Source organism: Nannobrachium achirus, assembly GCF_963921795.1.
Source record: "Nannobrachium achirus genome assembly, chromosome: 13".
Taxonomy (NCBI): Eukaryota; Metazoa; Chordata; class Actinopteri; order Myctophiformes; family Myctophidae; genus Nannobrachium; species Nannobrachium achirus.
The window spans coordinates 37,086,312-37,108,901 of NC_137833.1; the positions used below are offsets into that span (position 1 = coordinate 37,086,312).

Consider the following 22,590-nt stretch of genomic DNA (forward strand, 5'->3'; position numbering starts at 1 on the left):
ATTTTGTTTTGATTTAAACACTGCAGTACTGTATGAAGCTAGTAGCTGATGCCTCATTTGTGCTTGATGACCAAGTAGACATTTAACAAGGTTAAATGGGTATGTTAAATTAACATACCGTATCACTATTCTTTCCCTCTGCAGTGTTAAGCGGAGCAACTGCTACATGGTGTGTGCTGGAATGGCTACAGGCTTGTCGCAGAGCAGGAGAAGTACAGGGCTACAGATTGGCTGTCTTATTGACACAGCCACTGGCCTGCTAACGTTTACATCTGGTGGATTTGAGATGACTACCTTTTATCAGGTTGGCCACATTGTTTGTCTTAAGTATCAGTTCATTTTTATTGTTATTGTGAGCAGTGTGTTTCACAGAATTGTTATTTTCGCACTGTAACCAGGTGGAGGCTAGCACTAGGTTGTTCCCTGCTGTTTTTGTCAAGCCTACCTGCAGAAACATGTTTCAGTTTGAGTTTGGACGCATCAAGGTAACCTAGGTGTCCCCACACCTGTGGATGCAATACTACCTGCTTCACTTTACAACTCTACCATTATGTGATTCCATTCTGTCTCTGTCCAATTTACACCTTTGATTGCTTATCTCTGTATTTTCTTCTTTCACTGTACAGAATGTGATGCCATTGTCAGCAGGTCTGTTCCGTAGCCAGAGAAGGAATGCCACTCCCCAGTGCCCTCCCAGGCTGCAGGTTCAGGAGCTCAGGCCTGTCCTGTGGACCCGGGTGCCTGACCACATGCTCAGGGTAATGGCAACCCGGCCGGATGAGCGCCATGGCTGGAGGATCCAGTGCTCTGAGCCCCTGCAGGTCATGACCCTTCACATCCCAGATGAAAACAGGTTAGAGCAGGGGTTCTCAAACCTTTTTTAGGCCGTGACCCCGAAATAAACATATTTAAAATGGGGACCCCCCCACCCTGACAAGCACTTGGAATTGTAGGTATAACATGTAATGTGACTCGGTTCCACAGATAAATATTGTGAAAATAGCAGATCCACATGCTCACAATGCCTGCGAGGAATTGTGAGCATGTAGATTGTCTATTTTCACAATGTTCGCCTCTTCCTTACTTAATGTTTGACAGTTTGTTCAGTTTGGTATTAAAACAGTCTTGAAAGTCCTTAAATTGTCACTTTATAAATGTGCAGATACCCTCTATACACATATATTGTATGTTGGTTTGTTTACCGTTGGTGTGAGAAAAATACATTACATTAAGCTAATCATCTGGGGACCCCACAAAATAATTTGGGGACCCCACTTGGGGTCCCGACCCCAAGTTTGAGAACCACTGGGTTAGAGGGATGAGAATTCTAGATAAAAGTCACATATTAAATGTAATTTTCATGTCATACCAAGATTCGATTCTGGGTCTTCTACATGAGAGACCAAATTTATACCGCTCAGGTAAGAGGTGATTCCCACTTGGTCTTTCTCATGTGGAAGGAAAGTGTCTCTCTGCACTAGTACAGGCGCTGTAGGGGACGCTCTTTCTATGGGAACACCTACAAGCCTGGTGATACGGTCATGGCTGATGGCTGCCCATCAGCAATATATCCTAGTCTTTTTCCTCAGCGTTTTGCCATAGCAATGTGTGTGTGTGTGTGTAGCCTGTATTACATCACCAATTACCAATTGAAGACGTTATGCAAGCACGACCACCGCTCACTTCACATTGGGTGTGATTTTTTTAAATAATTCATCAATATCAATTATATTATATATCATTATTAGTCAACTTGGTAGGTAGGGGTTAAAAGCTCTTATTCACTTCACTAGATCATTTCAGATTGCTGATCAATGGGTGGCCTTGTCTCCAGGTGTGTGGACATCCTGGAGCTGTCTGAACTCAGTGACCTTCTGACGTTTCACCACCACACCCTCCTCTTCTACTGCGCCCTCTGTTCCCTTGGCAACAGCAGCGTATGCCACACCCTCTGCAGTCACCTGGACCAATCACAGCTGCTCTATGCCATCCAGAGTCCCCGCCTCCCTGGCCCACTCCGCTCTGCCTTCTACCAGCTGCTCATCCAGGTCAGTGGTCCCCAGATTATTTTGAGGGGTCCCCAGATGATTAACGTAATGTGCAACATTGTTTTCTCACTCAACATACAGTTTAAGTTTATAGAGGGTATCTGCAGATTTCTAAAGTGACAATTTGAGCATTTTCTAACACCTCTAAAATGACAAATTAAATATTGGTCCATTTGCCAAATATTTGAGACATGTAGATCTGCTATTTTCACAATAGAACCGTGTTATACAAAATGTAATGTCTCAACTCTTAGTGCTCGTAGGATGGGCGGGTCTGAAAAGGTTGAGAACCACTGATCCAGGTTATGGGGCCCCGTTTACGCAGAGCATTAACATGCATCTTGCATTCGCATTGTGTTTACATTTTATCTATCTAGCGCAGTGTTTTTTTGTTTTTTTTTAGATTTGTTTTTGGTCTTTTTTATGCCTTTATTTGATAGGATAGTAGACTGACAGGAAATGGGGAGAGAGATGGGGAATGACATGCGGCAAAGGTCGTCCGGATCGGGAATCGAACCGGCGACGCCAGCAGGCATCATAGCCTAGTATGTGGTATGCGCCTTGACCACTAGGCCGGCGGGCGCCCCTATCTAGTGCAGTGTTTACAAATAAATACATAACTTTGAAGAATTACTGAAAATGGCTCACAACGCAGCTCGGGAAAATGTCTAATTTCTCTTTTGAGTCTTGAGCTAATACGTTTGGGAACCACTGATCTAGTGGGATTACACAGCTGACAACATGTCTCCACAGTATAACACATTGAAATCAGATGTGAAGGAAAATCGTATTGTCAGAGCATTTTCAACACACAGCTGATTTAGTCTATTATTGCTATTTTTCTCTAGGTTCACCTCAGCGCCCATATGACGTCTCATCTCATGATGACCCAGGAATACATCGTCCCCATGACAGACCAAACCAGGGCTATCACCCTCGACAGTCGACCGTCACGGGGTATCCCTAGCATGGGCCTTAGCACCTCCCTCAAACCCCAGATGAACTCCTCCTCGCCTTGCTTTGTCAGGAGCAACAGAGTGGTTGGAGATGGTGAGACAACGTATAAGGACAGTCCGGAAATCCCCCTGGATGTACTGAAGAACCTGGCCTTGGAGATGCTCACCACAGCCGTGCGCGCTGTGGGGCAGGGCATGAGGGACCCTGAAGGGGGCAGCGTTGAGCGCCTCCTGGTTCCCCTCATCAGGTTGGTCTACACACTGCTGGTAATGGGCGAGTTTGGGGACGAGGACCTGGGGAAAGTGCTACGACTGATAGAGCCTAGAGTATTCTCCAGACAAGATGAAGCCTGTGAAGTGGAAGTGGTAGAAGAAGAAGAGGAGGAAGAGGACAAAGAGGGTGGTGATGGTGAATGCAAGTTGGAGCAGGAAGGGAACAAAGACAAGAAAGAGGACACCCCCAAACAAGGGCTTCTTCAGATGAAGCTTCCAGAATCTGTCAAACTTGAGGTGAACATGCAGGTTTCTCACATGTAATGTACTGTATTTTAATATACTATGGCTGGGAATATATGTTGAATGCTAATATGACATATTTCAGCTATATTCCAATACAACATTTAGAATTTGAAATCATAAAGGATTCAAATTCCGTCTGTCCGCAGCTTTGCAAGGTGCTGTCGTACCTTTGCGACTGCCAGGTGCGCCACAGGGTGGAGGCTGTGGTGTCCTTCTCCGACGCCTTCGTGGGCAGGCTGCAGGACAACCAGCGTTTCCGCTACAAGCAAGTCATGCAGGCACTCAACATGTCCGCCGCCCTCACCGCCCGCAAGACCAAGGAGTTCCGCTCACCTCCACAGGAACAAGTCAGTGGAGGGAAGCCGGTGAAAGAAAAACAGAATGTTGATGGAAAGGTTTTGAGCTGTATAGCTGGGATTTTGGCATTATGCAAAATGAAGCATAGGGTTACTTAATGCAGGACACGTGAGTCTCAGCTGTAATCAGCTGTCATATCCTTTTCCTATTCCACATGCACCAGATCTGATGATTATTACATCACACTGCCATAATCCAATCAGCGCTCTCGCTCAGTAAGGGAGGCTCCTTTAAATACGGCTTGCATTCACTATAGCTCTTCTTGTCTAAAAAAAGGAAAATACTATAGTGAAGAAATCACAAACAACAATTATACTGTAGGTATTGGTAAACATTAGATCTTTCTGCTGCCCAGTCCCCTCACCTACTACCATTAGCACTGTTAGTTTAATCATTTGTGAGTGCGCAGCAGCATTACGGGTCATCTGATCTAATTTCACAGTGGAACTACTTACACCATATCTTCTATGTCTACTTGTGTGTGTGTGTGTGTGTGTGTGTGTGTGTGTGTGTGTGTGTGTGTGTGTGTGTGTGTGTGTGTGTGTGTGTGTGTGTGTGTGTGTGTGTGTGTGTGTGTGTGTGTGTGTGCGTGCGATGTGCACGTGCGATGTGCACCTGCCTCAGATCAACATGCTGCTGAGCTTCAGAGAGGAGACCCAGCCAGATAACTGCCCCTGTCCAGAGGAGATCAGAGAGATACTGCTAGACTTCCACACCTGCCTCATCACACACTGTGGTGAGATCACCTTCTAACACCGTGACTGATCCACAATAGTAGCTCTCTCTCTATCTCAATGGTGTAAAGTAGATTTACTCAGTACTGTACAATCTTGACATATTTTTACATTTTCTGTACTTTAACTTCTACTCCACTAAATTTCAGAGGCAAACTTTTACTCCACTACAATCTTTTGAAAACTTTACTAATTACTAGTTACTTTGTACATTTTGATTATTTTGTGAAATGGGACATTCTACATAATGAGTACTTTCTTCTTTTGTACAGTACATTTTGATACCAATACTTTTTACCAAAATACCTATGAGAGTGGAATCCGCGTTCTGCCAATGCATTTCAATTAGAAGGGGGCGGTTTCATGTCAGTGGAGGATATCTGCGCTCCACGCAGACCTTGCGTTTATGCTGGAGCAAAGAAATTCTCCACGCAGATTCTGGTTTTCCCCCCCTGTCCAATCGGGTGAGTCAAAGGTGTAACATTCCGAGAATCAGGAAGGGACTGGGAGATGTTTTGTTTTGAAGAGTCTCATGCAAGTACCCTTCGCCTGTCCATTATAGCCTAGAGTTGACACGTAAAGATGATGATAATAAAGCCTATTAAATTGATAACCTCGCAAGTCGCAACGTAACCTGGCTAACGTAGGCTACCTCTGCAGACAAAGGATCGCTACGCTAGTCTACAGGCTACAGGGAGGGAGGGCGGTGCGGGAAGTGAGTGACAGGCGCATCACTGGCTTTGGGACAGAATACGCTCTCTGCGTTTTTAGCCAGCCGCTCACCAGAAGAGTTTATCCAATGCCGACCATATTTTGGTCTGAGGGCACCCTTACAGAGTATTTCTACATTGCAATATTGATACGTTTCCTTAATTAAAACATGGGAGTACTTTTTCCACCACTGGTAACAACATGACTGATCCACTACAGCATCTCTCTCTCTCTCTCTCTCTCTCTCTCTCTCTCTCTCTCTCTCTCTCTCTCTCTCTCTCTCTCTCTCTCTCTCTCTCTCAGATTTCGGTTATTGTGTGGGTGATATAGGCTCTTCCATCTTCTCTCTCTCCCTCTCAATCTCTAATCCAATCTCTCTGTCTTTTGTCTCTTTTTCTCTCCCTGCACACATGGTTGTTATAATTCCATTTATAACCTCTGGAGTCCCCAAGGGCTCCATTCTTGGCCCCATTTTGTTTTTATTATATATGTTACCCCTATGACCCATTTTTGAAAAACACAACATTTCTTTTCATTCTTATGCTGATGATGCTGCTCGACTCATAACTAGGGGCGACCGCCCCTAGGCTTTGGAATGACCTTCCTCTTCGTGTCAGGTCTGCCCAGTCTGTTGAGGTTTTTAAGTCCCTTCTTAAGACTCACTTTTTTAATTTAGCTTTTAACCACAGCTGAGTTTAACTTGTTCATTTGTTTTTTTGCTAGTTCATTTGTCTGTATTTTGTTGTATTGTTTCTTATGCCACTGTTTTTCTTCTGTTGTACAGCACTTTGGTCGACACTGTCGTTTTTAAATGTGCTATATAAATAAAGTTTTGATTGATTGATTTACACCTACTGTACATTCACACAGGAGTTTAATCAAAATAGAACCCTGCAAGATTATTGCAAGGGTAAAATGGCAACCAAATAGTTCCATGTGAAACCGTTCTCAGTTACAGGCCACATACTGTAGTTCAAAAGATGCAGTTAGCTTTTTTTTGCCGCAGCAACTGGCTAAAAGATGCTTAGAGGGACATATTTCGTTGTGTTTGAAATAAGGTGTGGTTATTTCATGTTTTAGCTTGATTTATTTATGTATTTTCAATCTTCCATTCAAATAACACTATGTTGATGTAGCGCATATATCCGCTGTCTTTTATCTCTAGGAAACACTAAATCATTAGGTTAAGTTTTATTGCAATCATGGCCCATTAGGTTTTGAGATATCGTGTGTGTAATTGGATGTCTTGTCATAAGTAAAGTTAAGTTTTGTCATGGTATTAGAGGAAAGGCATTTGGTCACCAAAATTAGTAGGGACCATTGTCTGGGGAGCCTGAAGGTGCAAATCAAGTGAAATGGTAATCCAGCCTGTAGTTTTAAAGTTTCAAAATGTCTGCAAGTGGAAATTGTGCCCTAATGATACCGTTAGACACCAAAATCAGTATGGGCAATTCACTGTGGTCCGTGAAGCTGCACAGAGAAATACATGGTAATTCAGTCAGCAGTTTGGGACCAAAGTGGAGGACAAATGGACAGGGGGATGGACCGACCGATCGACAGCCATCCGTAGATCCCTGTCGCTAACTATAAAACAAATTAAAAAGTTTCAAGTGGTCATCTATCATTATGGAATCTGTGTGCAATGCATGTGTAGGAGAGAGGTTCACGGGCCTGTCTCACACTAACACGAGTACAGGAGAGGTCATCTTTGAGATGCGATGGCCCGAGGACACACTTTATAATGACAGTCAGCCGCTGAAAATAGCCCCCTTCCTCTGCTGTCCTTCTACAGGTATTGAAATAGAGTCTGAGCCAGAGGATGACGAGGGCGTTGAAACATCCATGATGGACCGACTCCTCAGCATGGTGGGGAGGGTCAGTCAACTGAAGCAGATCTTCACAGAGACTGAGTTGGACAGTGGACCACCGAGTTCCAGTAAGTGCATCTACCTGCTTAATAGTGATGGCCATTTGGAGATTTTAATAATCATTAAGGAGGCACATTGTAGTGGAATAGAACATTATGGGTCTGTAACTCAGTGAACAAATGGAACCAAGTGGACCCGTTCCATTTGTACTTTGTTATAATATAAATTGGGGTCCCAGTGATATAAATATAATTAAATGGGTGTCTGTAGCCTAGTGTATTTATAAATCCTAGTTCTAAGTTCAAACATTAGCCAAATTGTAAAATAAATATAAGAAATAGGCAAACATTTTGAAAATAGCCGGCATCGACATTTTGGATGAGATCTGGGAAGTTTTCTTTTTTATGGTGGGTGTGATATGAAATGTGAGTTTACCATAATCACTGTAATCCTTACTCATATTCCATCATATTCAAGGGCTTTTGCAGAGTAATGGGACTCACATTTTAGTGGTTTAGAGCACTGCAGATGGGAGGTTTGTGTGTGTCCAGCTGATGTTTGTTGGCGTTTGTTAATGCATCAAGGAAGGCAAATAACTGTATGTTTCTGCACTGTCAAATAGGTCTGTATCTATTCTAAGACAGCATCAAAGCCAAAGCTTTTTTCTTTTTACATATTTTACAGCGGTTAACCATTAACTGATAGTATTAACCGGTTATCACCGCTACTTAACACGTTTTGTTTCCCCTTTGTCTTATCATCTGTTATGCTGTATCGCAGCATTATCAGTTTGTCCTTTACTATAGTATCCACGTAATATGTAACATTTTTGTGTTCATGTTTACAATTGTATTCTCACTGCACTTTGTGCGCCACAGTAAAGTTCTAACATGATTTAAAATGTTTGCAGTATTGCTGGTTCATATACCAATATTATAGATAGCTGTGTTTCCCCAAGGAATTTCAGCTGAGGTGTGCTGCACATGCACTCCCTAGAGCGTTCAGTGACTGCTGACACACCAGAAAGGGTATGGTACAGTGCATTGAAATTGAAATTAAAGGCCTTGTGAAAATACCTTAATTGGACTAAGCCACCTGGCCACAAGCGTTTATCCAAGTTTCCTATTCTTGCAAAGTAAAAATAGCATGACTGCATATCATGAACTGTGACACAGCTTACAGCCTGCCTGGGAGCTTTCCATTTAGCTGGGCATCTGAAAGAAGAGCTCTTGGCTCAGTCATAGGGAAATTCACTGAGAGGGATCCCATTGATGCTTACCCGCATACAGATGGCACATTATGCTTTTAAATTAGCCCACTCGGGAGGGCAGGTGGAGCCCAGGACCAGGTAAAAGCTTGGTCTAAAGAGAGAATTACCTTTTATAGTAGCTATCTTGCACCTCTCCACTTTGAGATTTTTTGGCAAAATCTGCGGTGACGGCTCCTCTGGTGGTGCACAGAGCTGTGCGACAGCTCTCCAATGAGGTGGGTATGAGCCAGTATAAGATTTCTTTGGGGCTTTTATGCCTTTATTGATAGGACAGCAGACTGACAGGAATTGTGGGGGGGGGGGGGGGGGGAGATGGGGAGCGACATGCGGCAAAGGTCGTCCGAATTGGGAATCGAACCGGCGCCGCCGCCAGGCATCCATGCCTATGTGGCAATGCCTAAGTGGTATGCGCCTGGACCAGTAGGCCAGCAGGCACCCCGGGTTTGAGCCAGTCTAATGCAGAATTGCTACACAACACGAATGATGGTTTGCTAGCAAGACAGACTGGCAGCCTTATAAAGCATTCGTTGATTGCAAGGTGCAAATGCTAAATGGTGACGGCATGGGGGAAATTATTATTATTGAGTGATGTAGCACCACTACTAAATACATAACAAAATAAAAATAAAACAATAATGGCTTTAGCCAACCCACACGACTACAACCCCACTTACCATGTGCTGGTACCTTGTCTTCTTCCCAGTGTCCCTCCAACAGCTGATCTCAGCAACCATAGTGCGCTGGGCGCAGGAGAGTGTAATGGAGGACCCAGAATTGGTGAGGGCCATGTTCTCGCTGCTACATCGCCAGTATCAGGGCTTAAGCGGACAGATGGGAGGGCCTCTCCGCAGGACCTACACCATCAGCCAGGCCTCGGTGGAGGATACCGTGGCCCTCCTGGCCTCCCTGGGCCACATCCGCTCCTTGCTCAGTGTCCGCATGGGCAAAGAGGAGGAGAGGCTCATGATCAAGGGACTAGGGTAGGGAGAATTGTAATGCCACTTTACTTTTACTTTATTTAAGACAATGCATATTTATGAACAAAACATACATGACGTTATCTAATGTAAATAATTGCGACCGTCAGGTCGCAGTTACTACCAAAACCTCGACAGGCTGTCTGTCAGTCTGTCCGTCTGTCAGTCTGTCCGCCACGTCACACTTTTCCCCAACTCATATCTCCGCCACCGTTGCCCCAATCCATGCCAAACTTTGCACACACACTCCTTGCCTGCCAATCCACAACCTCCACCCCTCCCGGGACCCCCGGAGCTCTAGGGACCCTAAGGGACCCCCTGTCGCCGCCGCCAAAAAGTGCTAAAATGACCAATGACCACCCCAACGGGGCTGTTCACGGGGAATTCCCAGGGACCACCGACTCCTGGTGCTCCAGAATGGATGCAAAAGTGGTCGCACCCCTAGTGGAGGACCCCCGCCACTGCAGCGCACATAAAATGCAGTAACTCGGGCTAGGAGCGACCGGGAGAGCCGGGGCCGGTACCCACGCACCCGCCTCGGCGGCGCCAAGAGAGCCGTCAACATGAATCTGTCCCATATAGCGCCACCATCAGGCCCATTTTTTCAAACACATTTTTGGACACTGCTCCTACAGATTTTGCCCTAAAATCACGCAAATCGGTACACAGTATGTCTACACTCATGTCATCAACATGGATCTGTCCCATATAGCGCCACCATCAGGCCCATTTTTTCAAACACATTTTTGGACACTGCTCCTACAGATTTCGCCCTAAAATCACGCAAATCCGTACACAGTATGTCTACACTCATGTCATCAACATGGATCTGTCCCATATAGCGCCACCATCAGGCCCATTTTTTCAAACACATTTTTGGACACTGCTCCTACAGATTTTGCCCTAAAATCACGCAAATCGGTACACAGTATGTCTACACTCATGCCATCAACATTGATCTGTCCCATATAGCGCCACCATCAGGCCGACTTTTTCAAACACATTTTTGGACACTGCACCTACAGATTTTGCCCTAAAATTACGCAAATCAGTACACAGTATGTCTACACTCATGTCATCAACATGGATCTGTCCCATATATTTTTTCAAACACATTTTTTGGACACTGCTCCTAAACATTTTGCCCTAAAATCACGCTGTGACCTGACGGTCGCTTATCTCCCGATTAGGGAGTCTTACTGGTTTTATATATCTGTAGTTCCCAAGTTAGTTATTGGCCAGTTCCAACTCTGGGGATTTATGCCGGGAAATGATGCATTGACATACTGTGTGTCCATATTAGACCGTTGTCTCACAGGAATGTACCTTTATGTCTCTTTCTTTGTTCACCGTCTGCAGGGACATCATTAACAATAAAGTGTTCTACCAGCACCCCAACCTGATGATGGCCCTGGGGATGCATGAGACAGTTATGGAAGTAATGGTCAATGTACTGGGGGAGGGAGAGTCCAAAGTGAGTGGTGTAACTACAACTGCTGCTCAGTTAGGGCTGTCACGATTTTGTGACTTTTTTACGTGACGATTAATTTTCTCTCAAATAATTGCGATTAACGATTTAATTGTGTTTTTGTCGTTGACATGTTACATTTCTGTTTGGCTTGTAGGCTTTGAAGTTGCACATGGCAGATATGACACATAACCTAAATACACAAAGAAATTACTGACATATTTTACAACTTTATACTTGAAAAAGAACATTGATAGTGGAAATAGCCGATCTACAAGCTCACAACGCGTCGCGATGCGACGCGTTGTGAGCTTGTAGATCTGCTATTTCCACTATTTTTGACTTTCTTAAAAATATATTTTTTCAACATGGAAACGATTATGACGATTATGAAAAATAATCACGATTATGTCAAAGAATCACGATTAGACGATTATGTAATAATTGTGACAGCCCTATACTCAGTTGTTGTTGACTTTATTGAACTTCAACTGTTCAACAGCAAGATGGGGTGGGGGAAAAGATTTTCTTGCTTGTTTTCAGTAGCCTTTTCATGATTCTATCTTGATGTACTGTATCAGTTTTTCATGTCATGTTTTTGTTTTCGTTTCTCCTGCTAGGAGATCAGCTTTCCCAAAATGGTGGCCCACTGTTGTCGCTTCTTGTGCTATTTTTGCCGTATCAGCCGCCATAATCAGGGAGCCATGTTTGACCACCTCAGCTACCTGTTAGAGAACAGCAATGTTGGGCTAGGTTAGTCCTGCTAACTCTGGAGTGTGTGTATACAGTACATTTACATTACCATCAAACTCACCCATAAGGTCAGTAAACTATTCTAGTATTATATCAAATGACAAGTAGGGATGGGACGATATAAACATGTCATATCACGATGATTGTGACAAAAGAAATCTCAATTTACAATATTATCACGATAATCAAAATCCATTATGCTGGGGCTGAACATTTGCCAAAAAGTAGCAGATCTACAAGTTTTCAGTAGCCTTTTCATGTAGATTGGCTATTTTTTGGCAAAGACATATGATAGAGAGTGAAAAAAAGACTGTATCAAGTACGTATATTATAAGTTCCTTTTACCAATTATAGAGGGTTTAAAGGAGTAGTTCACCCCCAAAATGACTTTTTTTCTATTGATTACTCACGCCATGGAGACTAGAGTTCAATAATATTTTTTGTTTTTTGTCGCATTCCTAAGACAAAAATGTTATTCGAGTAAATTTACCCCCATTGATTCCGGATGGGGACCCGAATCGATTGGGTTTTTTATCACAATAAACGATAATATTGCTTATCATCCCATCCCTAGTAACAAGTACTTTTACTTTCAACACACTGTACAACATGTAGAGTATATGACCACACAGGTGGTCCGGCATGTTTAAGGCAATTCCATTTCGATTTCTTAATTAGATTCATGTCAGACACCCATACGTTATTAAGCACACAATGATGTTTAAGCCAACATTGACTGAGTTATTCACATACGTTTAGTATAGTTTTAATTACTCTGTAGAAAATGGAAACTAATGCAAAATCTAAAAGTAAAGCCATTACCATAAGATGGTTTCTGCACACTATGGCTGATGATAATGAATAGACAATAGCATAATTATCCTCGTGTCCTCAGCCTCTCCATCCATGCGTGGTGCCACTCCTCTGGATGTAGCGGCAGCCTCTGTTATGGATAACAATGAACTGGCCTTAGCACTGAGGGAACCGGACCTAGAGAAGGTGACTTAATTCTCTCACATCCTCTGTATTCTGTATATATACCACTACATGTTCAAGGTGCTAATTGTCACATGCACATAGTGACAGAAAGAGATAAAGTTAAAAGGAAGATGAGACACGTCACACAACCAGTCTGTTCACTTGGAAATACTTAAACTATCAGAAGTACTTTAGTGTTCATCCCAAATATTCCATGAGCAAAGCAATGCCAGAGTAGAGTAGTAATGTGTTTCTTCTCTTCAGTCTCTTCAGAAATGTCTAGTATTTTGTATTTTTTTCTCATTGGGATGGATTGTGTCATCAGTGGGCTTTGTTCTCTCCACAAGCCTTCATTTGTGAATGCTTGGAACTGTTGTTGACAGAGAAGATTGTGTTCACAGTTTATGCCTCTATTTAGGCCAGGTGCTGGAAATGATGGCATCAAGGTGATAATCAAGGAGAAGATAAAACATGTCGCTCCACCATAGTGGAGCGACATGTATATCGTTTTAAACAAGAACGTGAACTGGAGATAGATTCCGAGATAAAGCCATTTTCCTGATTTGGTGGATTACACTTCCTGATTAATTTTTTTTCCCCGATGGATTATGGGGATTTGAGTTTTTTCTTCAGTGCCGGGTGCCACAGACCGCACGCTACGGTTTACCATAGTAAACGTTATATCTCGACTTAAATCGGGAAAAGCACTCTGCGGTCGGATTTAAAATCCCAACTTTAGTCAGTATAGGCACTTAACTATGTATTGTACAGAGTCACCTACTGGACCGTACCTGATTCTTCTCTCCATGTCACCTCCCCAGGTGGTCCAGTACCTAGCTGGCGCTGGTCTCCAGAGCTGTCCACTGCTGGTGACCAAAGGCTACCCTGACATTGGGTGGAACCCAGTGGAGGGTGAACGTTACCTGAATTTCCTGCGCTTTGCCGTATTTTGCAATGGTAACCAATGAGATCTGAATTATTTGAACGTCCTCTTATTTCAGAAAAGGATACAGCCACTGCGTTTACCAAACCACATTACACACCCTTGAACATACTGCACTTGAATGTGAATGTCACTTTTATGTGTATGTTATAAGGGCATGAATAAAGTGCTTAAACGTTGGTAGGTAGGTAGTGGTTTAGCGTATGGATTGAAAGATGCTTTACTGAAACGATAGCCCTTGAAAACTCTAGAATCTTGCCTGAAAACTCAAATGAATAGATCACATCTGCAATCTGATCGAATCAGTACTCGTCCCACTTTGTGTTTGCCCACCTTAGGGGAGAGCGTGGAAGAGAACGCCTACGTTGTGGTAAGGCTGCTGATTCGCAGGCCAGAGTGTTTTGGCCCCGCCCTGCGAGGCGAGGGGGGAGACGGCCTCCTGGCTGCCATGGAGGAGGCCATCAGGATCTCGGAGGACCCTTCCATGGACGGACCTGTCACTACATTTCAGTGAGCTCTCAACCTTTTCAGGCCGCGACCCCCAAAATAATCATATTTTAACTGGGGACCCCTCCACCCTGACGAGCACTAAGAGTTGAGGAATTTGGTATAACACGGTTAAAATAGCAGATCTACATGCTCACAACAGGCGTTGTGAGCATGTAGATAGATATAGATATAGATCGGCTATTTTCACAATTTCTGCCTCTAATATTTGACAATTTTACCAATATTTAATTTGTCATTTTAGAGGTATTAAAAAGTCCCTCTATACACTTAAACTTTATGTTGTTTTGTTTACTGTTGAGTGAGAAAACAATGTTGCACATTAGGTTAATCATCTGTGGACCCCCAAAATAATTTGGGGACCCCCGTGGGTATTGCTTTTTTCGCCCGGGGTAGCCGCGTACCACCGGAGCGGGGCCGCGGACCACCGCGTCCACCGGCACCTCGCCGAGATGCATCCATAGAGGGGTCTCGCGTCCCTCTGCGACCAGGCGTTGGGGAGTAACAGGCTAGACTCCTACACTAGAGTAAACACTGCTGCTGAGGCAAGCTACTTCCTGAAAAGACGGCAAGACGCGCTGTGATTGGCCGGTAGTGTATGATCCGCGCTGTGATTGGAAGGTAGTGTATGATCTGGAGACAACGTATACGGAAGGATGCAGATGACGTAATTTTGCTGCGAAATCCGGTCCCCGCCCGGCCAGGATCATAGAAAACATATTTACAGAAGGCTTTAGGGGCTGAAATTCACGGAGTGGGTATTCTAAAACTTTAGCGATTTAATAGTTAGGACAATTTTAAGATTTGTTTTATTGGGAAAAGTTACATAGTATAGCTTTAACGTTTCGAGTCATCTTCATTTCTTTTCTAAACTGCATTTTCTGGTAATCCTCCTCTATGTTGTTTACACCACTGCTATGAAGAAGGAACCAGAGACTGAGCACTTGGAACATATCAGTCCTTGGTGCTTGGTCTTTGCCATAATCCTGCCTGGCAGCCAAGTAAACTAACACAATGTCATTTTACAGCCAAATAATACACCTAGAATGTTTTTGAAAACTTCAGTGACAAGAAATATGGAATGCAACAACAGAATCTTGATTCCGTCCGTTTTGTGCTGGAAGGACCACTTTGGCATAAACTATGACTATTTTTAAATCAATGAAATAATCTTTGTTGTTATATTTTCTGTCTAATTATTGATTTCTTTAGTAAGTAGTCATGTAATAAGCGAGTTAATGAACAGCCTTACTTTTACAGTGGTTTGGGTTGTGACAAGCATGGATCAATATCATGTTGAGATATTTTGCAAACACTGAACACAACCTCATGTTAGTTACAGTAGTGCTAACATGTTAATGCTAAAATGTTAGTACTAAATATGTGCCTGAAGCATTCACTCTGCTGTCAACAGTGAAAGTTAATGTCTAATACAGGGGTCTTCAATGTTTTCAGGCCAAGGACCCCTTAGTTGAGAGAGAGATGAAGCAGGGACCCCCACGACCTTTTCATAGATTCCATATAGTTTCATTGTTTGAAAGCACGATCATCAGTGTATTTTGGATTCATGTCAATTTGTGTTTTCAGATATTTAACCACTTGAACTGTACTCTGTACTTAGTCTACTCTTTTTCCCCTCTACACCAAAGCTCTTTGCCGAAAATAGCAGATCTACAAGCTCACGAGGCGTTGTGAGCTTGTTTGGCTAAAGTTCTCAGAATATGGATGCTAGGTTTCAAGTGGTTAAGAAAAAAGTTTCTATCACTCAAAGATTTGGAGGACCCCCTGTAGTAACTCTGAGGACCCCCTAGGGGTCCCGGACCCCCTGTTGAAGACGCCTGGTCTAATAGTAGTACAGATGTAAACCGTGATGGGTAGAAAGTCATTTCATGACTTCTAACCATTGTCAGTGTTCCCCCAAACAGAAATGCGACTCATGACGATGACGATGACCTCATCCACATGGGACACGCCATCATGACCTTCTACTCGGCCCTCATTGACCTGCTAGGTCGCTGCGCTCCAGAGATGCATGTGAGAGTTTCCTTTGCTTCAACGCCACTCCCCAGTCAATACCCCTTGATGACTCTATTGGATTTTATTTATAGTTCACCAGCAAATTGGCCGTCATGGGTGATTACTGAGAGTTCCCGGGGGATGATGGTGATGGAGGACGGGATTGACTGTTCATTACTAACCCTTTCACATCAGGCAGCCTCTTTGGTACATTTACACAGTGAAGTCCTCAGTGCTCATTTAACTCTGAGAAGGTACCCATGTAACCAAATGGACATGCACTATGTACGCTCTCATGCTGCGTTCACATAGTGGTGTCAAAAGCTACAAAATGACCAAGCTTGAAAAGCTATATTGCTGCTGTGTCACCATTGACGTGTTGCTCAAGCCACACTCCGTAAATGAAGAGGACAGCTTTAAATACCACAGGGACCTGGTTAAAGTGGTTCTCAACCTTTTCAGGCCGTGACCCCCAAAATAATCATATTTTAACTGGGGACCCCCCACCCTGACAAGCATTAAGAGTTGAGGCATTACATTTTGTACAAAATGACAAATAAAACATTGGCCAAATTGTCAAACATTAGAGGCAGAAATTATGAAAATAGCCGATCTACATGCTCACAACGCCAGGCGTTGTGAGCATGTAGATCATCTATTTTCACTATTTTCACAATTTGGCCAATGTTTAATTTGTCATTTTAGAAGTATTAAAAGGTGCTTAAATTGTCACTTTATAAATGTGCAGATATCCTCTATACACTTAAACTTGATATTGGTTTGTTTACTGTTGAGTGACAAAACAATGTTTCACATTAAGCTAATCATCTGGGGACCCCCCCAAAATAATGTGGGGACCCCCCTGGGGGTCATGACCCACAGGTTGAGAACCACTGGTTAACAGCATGAATGAGGTTTTCTTCCATTTACGGAACAGCAGGCTTCACTGCGTCACTGGAGCGCTGACAAAAGTTGAAGCCAACTCAATCTTTCGGTAGCATGATGTCACGCAGCGACGTGTCGGGCATTAATTTATTGCTTCATATCGCTGAAAATGATAAATAATGATAGATAAAAAAAATAAATAAAAAATAAACCGCTTGAAATGAAAAACAGGCTTCCTCACAGTATGAATAATCATAATGGTCAATGCCGTGTGCAAATTGAGATGCAGAAGATCCAGTGAGGAGGGAAATGAGGAACAGAGGTATTATCTTAGGTAATATTAAATATTATCTATATTATCTTAGATTATGTCTTATATTCTATTTCCTATTGTATTATTATAGTATTTTTTTCATTTTTTTTAAATGTTTTTTATCCCACGATTTTTGCAACCCATTTTGTTCTCACCCGGTGACTACCTAACCTGTAGTCCTGGTTTCCGCTCTCCCCCTGCCGCACCAGGGGACATTAGGGAGCACCCGGCTGGCTAGGGGTAGTATTAGAAACCAGGACTACTGCATGTTTTTGTGTGAGGGCCTATGCCCAAGGAGACACGGGGAGAACATGCCAACTCACCACAGAGAGGCCCCATCGCCAACCCCACCTAGGGTGTGGGTGCTGATGACGCGGGTGGAGGAACACGCCATTATAGTATTATTATGATATAATTTAACAATGTTCAATTTGTAATTCCTAACATATGCTCTGTTGTATAACAATGTGGTGAACCGAAAATAGCAGATTTATAAGCTTGGTATGTAGTTTGGCTATTTTCTGCACTACACCGTCACACAACAAAGTATAAATCAGGCTTTATGTTCTCCAGCTGATCCATGCAGGGAAGGGTGAAGCCATCCGCATCCGAGCCATCCTCAGGTCTCTCATCTCCATCCAGGACCTGGAGGGGATCATCAGCCTCCCTTTCCAAATCCCTGCTTTGGCCAAAGGTAAGAACACCGTGTCTGCACTAAAGCCTTATTTATTTTTCGTCATATGAAATCGGTTGAAAAAATGTTTTTCTGGTGAACGGAGCAGTGGATGAAATATAAATTAGGCTTTAATTGTAGGGCTGCAACTAACAATGTCTTTCATGCTCAACTAATCTTTTCAGTTAATCGATGAGATTAATTTTGAGGGTAACATAAATGGATAAAACGGATAACTTGATGTGTTGCTTGCTTCCAACTGGTGCCCCTCCCCCTGCATGTAGAAACCTGCTGAAGTTGCCTATGCCAGCTGTGCACACAGTAGCGCTCCCACTGGGAGTGGCAGCCATACTGACCGGTGTGTGTGTGCGTGTGCGTGTGTGCGTGCGTCCGTCCCACACTTGGACAAGCTTCATGAAATACCCATTTTTTTTAATTGTGATTATGGAAATGAGATCATTGATCCAGAACGTTTTACAGTTGGTGGGAACACATTTCCCTATCAACTTATTCCAAGCTATTTTTCACACAATAAAAAAAAAACTAGGCTTGTTTATTTATTTTTTGGTTCTCCCACCAGACGGCACGGTGCTGGAGCCGGACCCGGCCACAGTGTTCTGCCCAGACCACAAGGCTGCCATGGTTCTTTTCCTCGACCGGGTCTACGGCGTCCAGGACCAGAGCTTTCTCCTCCACCTGCTGGAAGTGGGTTTCCTGCCCGACCTGCAGGCGGCCGCCTCGCTCGACACTGTGAGGGACAGATCCATTTCCACTGCCACCGCCGCCGGACACCTTGGCCTTAACACCACTGGGCTGATCGACTGTGACTTAACATTGATCCATCACCTGCTACATTACACACAATCCACACCCAGGGGTGTCACACCAAATTCTGGGCCCTGGGTATAAGGATTCACTGCGGGCCCCCCATGAATGTTCTTCATAGGGGGAGGGGGTTTGACCCATTTAGACTAGAAGTGCATTATTACGCATTATTTTGTGCTTTAACTGTTTAAAAATAGCAGATATACAAGCTCACAGCGAGCTTGTAGAAAATCTTGAAATTTGTGCAAGACTTTGAATATTTCAAATTCTTCTAAAGTTTTTTTTTAAAAACCTATGTTTCTATGTCAGTGGTGCTCAAACCTTTTCATGTGAAGGACCTCCCAAAATGATATGTATTTTGCCATGGACCCCCATCTCAAAATATTTAGTTCCAGGGACCCCCCAGAAGCAGAATTTGAGTTACAAATGTTCGCTTAAAAATTACATATATTCAAAGATTTGCACACATTTTCACTACTTTTCAAAAAGCTCGCAGCGCGCTGTGAGCTTGTATATCTGCTATTTTTCAATAGCTAAAGTATACAATAATTAAGGCCCCTCCACCTTGGGCCCTAGTAACTCAGTCCCACTTTCCCCCCATTGTGACGCCCCTGTCCACACCCCTTGCCTTCAGCTGCGACTGGGCTTCGCCTTCTCCTTGTCACATCATTAACTGCGTTTACCCATTGATTATCACCACCGGAGAGACTACAGTAGCTACACTGTTGAAAAGAGATTTGCTGTACCTGATGCATGCCACTCATTACTGAAGCGTTTTTTGTTTATTTTTTACAACCCGCTGCACTGGAAACACAGTTAAACATGACATGCTTGATCAACTGCCTAATCTTGAGTGACACAGGTCCTGTCACTCAGTGCCGCCTTGTGTTTACTCATGGCTTAATCAGTGTTCCGTGTTCCGGTATCACTCAAACAATACTGATTCAATTAGATTGTTGTCTTGTTTGAATCGATGTTTGTAATTGACGTGCTGCAGTCTATACTCCTGGCCACTAAGAGGCAATGTTGGACACTGCGTATCAAACCTCTGGTAACCTCTTCCTCTCATATCCTTTTTTAAGCAATTTCAATTGGCTATATGTGCAGCTGCCACATTGGAGAGAAGTTGGGTCTCTTCTCACTTCCTTCAAACAATGATACTAATGAAGGCTCTGTTCCATTTCATGTAGCTCACTGGTTCTCAAACCTTTTATCTCCCATAAGAGCATACAAATGGAACCAATTTGGTTCCATTTGTATGCTCTCAGAGTTACACACCTTTTAAGGGTTAATTCAATAAACAATAAACAATAAGGGTTAATTTGGAACCCCAAGTTACCCTGGACCACACTTTAGGACCCACCGTTGTAGCAGAGTCTTTCCAGTGAGCCAACATGCTTAATATCAGCACCCAGACTGTTTGTTTGACCAGAATGTAACAGAGCCTTCATTCGTATCATTACACCTGTGAAGGAAGTGAGAAAAGACCCAACTTCTCTTAAAAATGGCTGCTGTGCATTAAATATAGCCAATTAGATTTGTTAAATATCTTTTTTTATCTCTTAATTCTGTGCAATTGGTTCCTCTCCATAACTGGCCTCCATGTATAACCTCTTCTCTTCCTTTGCAGACGGACCTGGGCTCCACTGACATGGCCCTGGCCCTCAACAGGTACCTTTGCACAGCCGTGCTGCCCCTGCTCACCAAGTGCTCGGCTCTGTTCTGCGCCTCAGAGGGCCAGTCCACACTGGTCGACAACCTCATCCAGGCCGTCTACCGCCTGTCCAGGGCTGTCAGTCTCACCAAGGCTCAGAGAGACTCCATTGAGGCCTGCTTACTTGCAGTCTGCAGGTAGGCAGAAGCTTTGGGGCCGCATGTGTTGAATGGGGGTCACAGGGTTTCATCACTTCATGGCTATGGTTGTAAAAAATACTAAAACTTTTATGCAGCCTCTGTTTGCAGACAGGAATATCAATATTTCAGCAACTGTCTCGCAAGTTGCTGAAATAGTGTGTGTGTGTGTGTGTGTGTGTGTGTGTGTGTGCACGCGCATGTGTGTTTTTTTTTATTTTTATTTTCCCCCCTCTGCATAATCTTTCCTATTATACTAAGAAATTATTTATTTGCTTTGTTATCAAATCATGATTAGTAATCCCTTAATAATAGACACCTTTGAAAGCAGTAAAACCATATTAGAATTTAGTGAAGGCCATAGAGTGACCTCATGTATATTTATGGTTTAAACGGGAACACGAAGAATACGTGAATATTGTACATCGCATTGCAACAGATGAGCAGAATATTCTCACTCGAATGTCACTGCTTATCCCACCTGAGCCTCATAAAATTGAAGGTGACTGGTTGTGAATTATATGTGGCAATGACTTGCACTTGGGGTCCGGGTATCACGGGATGGGGTTCAATTCCTCTGCGGTCCCTCCGGCTCAGCCGGGTGTTCCAATGAATAGAATTGTCTGTGTTTGTGTGGGTGGGAAGCCGCCATGGCATTGTGTTTATAGTGGAAAAGTGCCCTTCTCTACATGTTATGCTCTCCAGGTGAAAAAAATAAGTGACTGACATGTGGTTGCCTATACACTCTCAAAAGACCAACAGTGGGGTTTTAGCAGCGACACAGACCATAGCGTCATTCATTATTCAAGAGGAATTGACAGAATGACTCAATTGGGCAGAATCTTGTCTTGAGAGGGACATTTAAAATTGGAAAATGCATTACCAGATTTTTTTTTAAATCACCTCTGGCACCTTAATCTTATCAGTCACACTCTGTCTTATCAGCTTGTTACTTGCGTGTGTGCGTTTGTGGGTGTCTTTTTTTTACATTTGCACGTTTGTGTCCTCAGTAAACTCCAGCCATCAATGATGCAGCCCCTCCTCAGGCGCCTTGTCCTCGATGTCCCCCGACTCACAGACAACACAGAGATGCCCCTCAAGGTGCCCGGACCACAATGGCAACTCTACGCTGACTCAATTGATTTCCTGATGGTTGCATATATGCATGTACATACACATTCAATACTCCTGATCCATTTGATATTGACTGCTGTCACAACTTCTGTGCACCAGCTGCTGACCAACCACTATGAGCAGAGCTACAAATACTACTCTCTGATCGGAGGCTGGGGGAATCTCGGCTCCGCCTCGGAGGAGGAGCTCCACCTTTCCAGGAGGTTATTCTGGGGAACGTTGAGGGCCTTGGCAAAGCAGGTAAAACTAGACACCGTCATCAAATCTCAAGGCTGTGTGTGTGCGTGTGCGTGTGTGTGTGTGTGTGTGTGCGACGCAATTGAATTTATATTAGGAACAATGTCGTTTTTTCACCGCATATAAAAGCATCAACATAGGGCTTTAGTGTCCACATAGAATGCAGCACCAGTCTTTCCATGGTAAAGATGCACTGATGCGCTCCTGTTTGTGACAACCAATGAATTTAAACCTGAACGTTGAATCATAACTACAACCATGAGACCTCCACATTTACATTGTTTCAGCTACGCTATTTGTGCCAATTATTTGCAGATGATAGGACGTTTTAGCAGTGAGCACCTCAATAGTTTTGAACAGTGCGGGCATCAACACACTGTGTGCGAGTGCTATAGACATGATATTCAAAGTGTTCCTCTGCTCAAAAGGCTCTCCAGTTCTTTAGAAATGTTTTATGTTTAACTTTCTAATTGCGACCGTCAGGTCGGAGTTACTATCAAAACCTCCACCGGTCACACGTCACGTCACACTTTTGCACTACTCATATCTCCGCCACCGTTGCCCCTA

The 22,590-nt window shown here is 43.6% G+C and overlaps 1 protein-coding gene across 1 annotated transcript in view; it reads left to right on the top strand.

Moving 5' to 3' along the window:
- Nucleotides 1-22,590, top strand: part of ryr2b (ryanodine receptor 2b (cardiac)) — a gene marked incomplete at both ends in the record, with an annotated part of 144,061 nt that overhangs the window by 34,269 nt on the left and 87,202 nt on the right. Inside the window, 20 exons of the mRNA XM_080740696.1 lie at nucleotides 145-304; nucleotides 399-485; nucleotides 627-853; nucleotides 1,835-2,048; nucleotides 2,897-3,514; nucleotides 3,670-3,870; nucleotides 4,505-4,616; nucleotides 6,980-7,261; nucleotides 9,167-9,443; nucleotides 10,800-10,914; nucleotides 11,529-11,661; nucleotides 12,557-12,660; nucleotides 13,461-13,596; nucleotides 13,921-14,092; nucleotides 16,000-16,123; nucleotides 17,877-17,997; nucleotides 18,557-18,726; nucleotides 20,432-20,652; nucleotides 21,663-21,753; nucleotides 21,886-22,026. Of these exons, the coding sequence (XP_080596822.1) occupies nucleotides 145-304; nucleotides 399-485; nucleotides 627-853; nucleotides 1,835-2,048; nucleotides 2,897-3,514; nucleotides 3,670-3,870; nucleotides 4,505-4,616; nucleotides 6,980-7,261; nucleotides 9,167-9,443; nucleotides 10,800-10,914; nucleotides 11,529-11,661; nucleotides 12,557-12,660; nucleotides 13,461-13,596; nucleotides 13,921-14,092; nucleotides 16,000-16,123; nucleotides 17,877-17,997; nucleotides 18,557-18,726; nucleotides 20,432-20,652; nucleotides 21,663-21,753; nucleotides 21,886-22,026 (3,706 nt within the window). The remainder of the gene's footprint in view (nucleotides 1-144; nucleotides 305-398; nucleotides 486-626; nucleotides 854-1,834; nucleotides 2,049-2,896; nucleotides 3,515-3,669; nucleotides 3,871-4,504; nucleotides 4,617-6,979; nucleotides 7,262-9,166; nucleotides 9,444-10,799; nucleotides 10,915-11,528; nucleotides 11,662-12,556; nucleotides 12,661-13,460; nucleotides 13,597-13,920; nucleotides 14,093-15,999; nucleotides 16,124-17,876; nucleotides 17,998-18,556; nucleotides 18,727-20,431; nucleotides 20,653-21,662; nucleotides 21,754-21,885; nucleotides 22,027-22,590) is intronic.